This window comes from Carlito syrichta, unplaced genomic scaffold (assembly GCF_000164805.1).
Source record: "Carlito syrichta isolate Samal-C Ts95f unplaced genomic scaffold, Tarsius_syrichta-2.0.1 Scaffold288315, whole genome shotgun sequence".
NCBI classification, from domain to species: Eukaryota; Metazoa; Chordata; class Mammalia; order Primates; family Tarsiidae; genus Carlito; species Carlito syrichta.
This window is the reverse complement of record NW_007232411.1, coordinates 166,764-171,173: the sequence shown is the minus strand read 5'-3', so window position 1 is coordinate 171,173 and position 4,410 is coordinate 166,764. Positions and strand designations below refer to the sequence as shown.

At 49.8% G+C, this 4,410-nt stretch overlaps 2 protein-coding genes across 4 annotated transcripts in view; both read right to left on the bottom strand.

Annotated features, from left to right (window-relative positions):
- NXF1 (nuclear RNA export factor 1) overlaps nucleotides 1-160 on the bottom strand; it is a 15,676-nt gene extending 15,516 nt beyond the window's left edge. The window contains exon 1 of the mRNA XM_008053595.2: nucleotides 3-160. Within this exon, the coding sequence (XP_008051786.1) occupies nucleotides 3-30 (28 nt within the window). The 5' untranslated portion in view covers nucleotides 31-160. The remainder of the gene's footprint in view (nucleotides 1-2) is intronic.
- The window catches only part of STX5 (syntaxin 5), a 33,870-nt gene that overhangs the window by 2,190 nt on the left and 27,270 nt on the right, over nucleotides 1-4,410 (bottom strand). Inside the window, exon 10 of one of the 3 annotated variants that reach the window (XM_021710224.1) lies at nucleotides 2,223-2,346. In XM_021710224.1, coding sequence (XP_021565899.1) covers nucleotides 2,223-2,346 — 124 coding nt within the window. Of the gene's footprint in view, nucleotides 1-1,610; nucleotides 2,347-4,410 lie in introns of those variants that run through there. The other 2 variants (XM_008053593.1, XM_008053594.2) reach the window with 2 other exon arrangements.

Here is a 4,410-nt window from a genome sequence, read left to right as displayed (position 1 = left end):
ACCGTTGTACGACTTCCCCTCGTCCGCCATGACACAGCGAAGAGCAGGGGCCGCCCTCAGGCGCGGGTAGCGACGCCGCCAAACGCCCAAACGAACGTTCAGGACCCAAGCTTCTCTACCTACTCCGGGCGCCACCGCATTTATCCGGCGAAGCACGTCGCGTGCCTCTGACGTCCCAGGCTGTGGGCGGGGCCGCCAGGAGTGAGCGCGGCCCTCTGCGCGTGCGCACACTTAAGACGTTCGCAGAGGGCGAGGCCCAGCCCTCTACGCCCAGCCCAAGACTTTAGCTTGCTGAGCTGCTGGGACTCGCGATCAGTTCTTCCCCGCACCATTTCATCCGTTTTCTGACGCTGCTCTGGCAGTTCCAGAGTGCTGCAGCCCAGAACATAGAACGAGGAAATGGGCCGCTCGAAGGACTTCCGAGGAAGAGACTGGGTCTGGAGGCCTGAGTGATCGTTCACAGACCCCTAGCGGAATCCAGCCACTGTTTTAAGTCTCTACTCAGCACACTGCCAGCTGAGGATCTATTCCTCGCTTCCCTCGCCCACGAGATGGATTAATAATCACGAAATTGAAGACTAGAATGCAAGTTCCATGGGAGTGATTTTTTTTCCCTCCAGGGCTTGGCTCAGTACCATGCCTGGCTCATCATAGAAACTCAAGTCTGTGAAATAAATGATTTTTCTGTTCTATACATTCTCCGCCCTCCCTGGAGTTGCCGAGTCAACCGAGACGGTATTTATCGAGACTTTGCCTAGGTCTGTCTTCACAAGCCTCCCCCGGCCACAAGTGTGCGTGCTAGACCCCCCCCCCCCATCGTGAATCAACGGGGCAGTGAAGTTAGCCAGCTCACAGAACGGCCCATTTCCTCGCTCCATGTTCTGGGCTGCAGCACTCTAGTAGGCCACTTGCTAGAGAGACGCCAGAAAGAGGACTTTATGTCAGGGCCACAGGCTCTCCTAGACCTTCAAAACTACCAGCCCTTGAATAAGTGACTATTGTGGCTATAGCTTGAGTTTCCTTTGGGATGTGAGATGAAAGAACTCGAGTGACCTCAGAATGGTGTGGTTGTGGGTCCTGATAGGAAGGATAAAACATATTCTCTCAGGAGGGCAGGGTATTCTAGGCAGTTCTCTCCTCCATTTTCCTGTGACTGGCCTGGATTTGGTGAGAGACTTGAAGAAAACCAAGAACCTCAGTTGGAGCTGGGAACAGATTCCTCACTTCATCTTCCACACCCAGCAGCAGGCAGAGTTCCTGCCTCTCTCAGTTCCAGGAAAAATTAGGGCCGACTGGTTAGAAGATACAGATGGAGCAGGTCCAAACACTGCTTGAGATGGTCCTGGAAATTGCCACCAACCAGGGACACACTCTGGGATTCTGCTCCCCCATGTGAAAGAAAGTTTCCATGGTAATGAGGTATTGCTACATTTGGTTATCCCCTACCTGGAGGCAGTTGTGTGTACAAACTCCAAAGCTGCCTATGTCAACAGTGGGGTCCCACACAGCCACTGGTCCAACGCTTTCAGTTCTAGAACTGAGCAGTAGGCTCACTCCACACACTTCCTAGGCCCTTTGACGCTCCCACCCAGAAATGATGACATGGCTAATGAGGCTGACAGTCTTGCTGTAATTGGGAGAAAACAGGCTGCAGTACATTTGGCAGATTGAGTCACCAGCAGCCAATGTCAGGGGTTGTACAGGCAGCTGAAGGGCTCAGGGCCCCCTGCCTCACATGGTGGAGAGAGGAAGAAGCAAGAGGTCAAGTTCTAACCCAGATGGGAAAGTTGGTCCCTGGGACAGTTTTGCTTCCTCTCCTCACTCACAGGAAGGTGGGGAAGAGCGTCATCTCCCCTTGCTGCCAAAGTGTCCTTTTGAGAAAGGCTGGAGAGGGTTTATAAAAACCTCCCCCACTGGCCCCCAGCTGGCCTCTGCTCCCTTCCAGCCACTTCACAGCAGAGTCCAATCCAGAACTGTGTGTGTTTCATGGGCCTGAGGGTGGTGAGGAAATGACAGAGTGACCAGAGGTAAGGGATGGGGGATCAGGGGCAGCGGCCCTGCTTAGCAGTTCCAGGAAAACAGGGCCTTTCTCCCAAGCACCCTGCACAGGCTCAGTGGTAGTACTGGCCACCTGCCGTTCCAGGAAGGTCCCAAGCCCTCATGGAGTGCCTCAAAGTGGAGAAGGTTCAGGCAAGGAAGACCACAAAGATGATGAAGAAGACAATGAGGATCAGGAAGATTTTGACCATGAGCCACCGGTTGGAGGTGACTGACTGGAAGTACTTGAGGATCTCTGAATGGGCGGCCTCAACGTCCAGCTGAGCTCCTAGCACGTTCTCGTCAATCCTGGGGACAGGGCCGAGAAGAGAGGAAACAAAAGGATATTGGATTAAGAAGGATGCTGTTGAAGTATATTTATTCATATGAAAAGATGGCCACAAAATATGGAAGTAAAAAGTGTTTATTATATACAATATGATCCCCTTCTTGTATATACATATTTGTGTTTAGAAAAGGACCCAGAAGGCCAAGGTCAGTGGCTCACATCTATAATCCCAGCACTTTGGGAGGCCGAGATGAGAGAACTGCCTGAGCCCACGGGTTTGAGACCAGCCTGGGCAACTTAGCGAGACCCATTGCTACAATAAATAAAAAAAAAAAATTAGCCAGGCATGGTGGTGCACACCTGTATTTCCAGCTACTTGGGAGGCTGAGGCGGAAAGATTGCCTGAGCCCAGCAGGACCTGGAAGGGTTCTAATGAACAAGTTGCTTCTAGTTGGAAAACCAACTCTGCCACTTATTAGCTAAGCTATTCTTTAATTTTTTTTTTTTTGAGTTGGAGTCTCGCTCTGTCGCCCAGACTGGAGTGCAGTAGCTGCTCCCAGCCACCGCAGCCTCGACCTGCTGGGCTCTGGCAATCCTCCTGTCTCAGCCTTCCAAGTAGTTGGAACTACAGGCGCGCACTACCACACTTGGCTAATTTTTTGATTTATTGTAGAGATGAGGTCTCACCAAGTTCCCTAGACGGGTCTCAAACCCGCGGGCTCAGGCAATCCACTCACCTCAGCCTCCCAAAGGCGCGGGATTACAGGCTGAGCCACCAAGCCCGGCTTATTCTTTAAATTTAAGCCTCATTTTCCTCTCCTGTAAAATGATAAGTTGTTGTCACTCTTCAATGGTAGCAAATATAAAGTCCCCAACCCATTAAGAACCCCCAAAATGTTAGTTATAATTTTTGCTCATCAGTATTTGCTGATTTTTATCTAATGAACATGTATTGCATTTCTTATAAGGGGAAAAAAATTCAGATCATTACAGTCAGAAAATCTTGGTTCTGAAAGAAAAAACCATAATAATATGGACAATAAGTCAGCGGATAAGAAAAGCTCTACATTAGGAGAATAAAAGGAAGGACAGTCTTCTGAGAGATTACTGAGGAAAATAAAACGTAACCCAGCCAACCTGCATATGCAATCCAAAAAACAAAATACAAACCCTGGTGTTTGCAAAGGAAGTCGCTGAAAACAGAGACCTTTGTAGGCTGAGTATGGAAAAGCTGGTGTGGCTTGACAATGCAGTTAGAATGGGACAGAAAAGGTTGGGCCAGTGGCTATAAGTCCATCATGCTGGGAAGGTAAGGAAGGTGGTCACAAAGACCGTGAGCTCATCTCAGTGTCTCAAATATAGGAGCCTGAATTGTGATTTCCTATTTATGTCAGAGAGACTAATAGAAATGTCAGGTCTCACAGCTTTTGGCTATAATGATATGTACATTTAATTATACATTTATCTTATACCAAATAAAACTCATATCTAGAATTATGAATGGCTTTGCTCAACAAAAAAAGGGGAAAATTAAATGCAATCTAGGCCAGTCACGGTGGCTCAAGCCAATAATCCCAGCACTTTGGGAGGCCAAGGTGAGGGGACTGCCTGAGCCCACGGGTTTGAGACCAGACTGGGTAACTTGGCGAGACCTCATCTCTACAATAAATCAAAAAATTAGCCAGGTGTGGGAGGCGCGTGTCTGTAGTTCTGGCTACTTGGAAGGCTGAGGCGGAAGGATCGCCTGAGCCCAGCAAGTCAACTGTGAGATGGCTGTGAGCAGTGTGCCACTGCACTCTAGCCTGGGTGACGAGTGAGACTCCAACTCAAAAATAATAACAAAATAAAATAAGCCGGGCTTGGTGGCTAAGCCTGTAATCCCGTGCCTTGGGAGGCTGAGGTGAGTGGATTGCCTGAGCCCGCAGGTTCGAGACCCACCTGGGCAACTTGGCGAGACCTCATCTCTACAATAAATCAAAAATCAGCCGGGTGTGGTAGCGCGTGCCTGTAATTTCAGCTACTAGGAAAGCTGAGGCGGAAGGATCGCCAGAGCCCAGCAGGTCGAGGCTGCAGTGGCCGGGAGC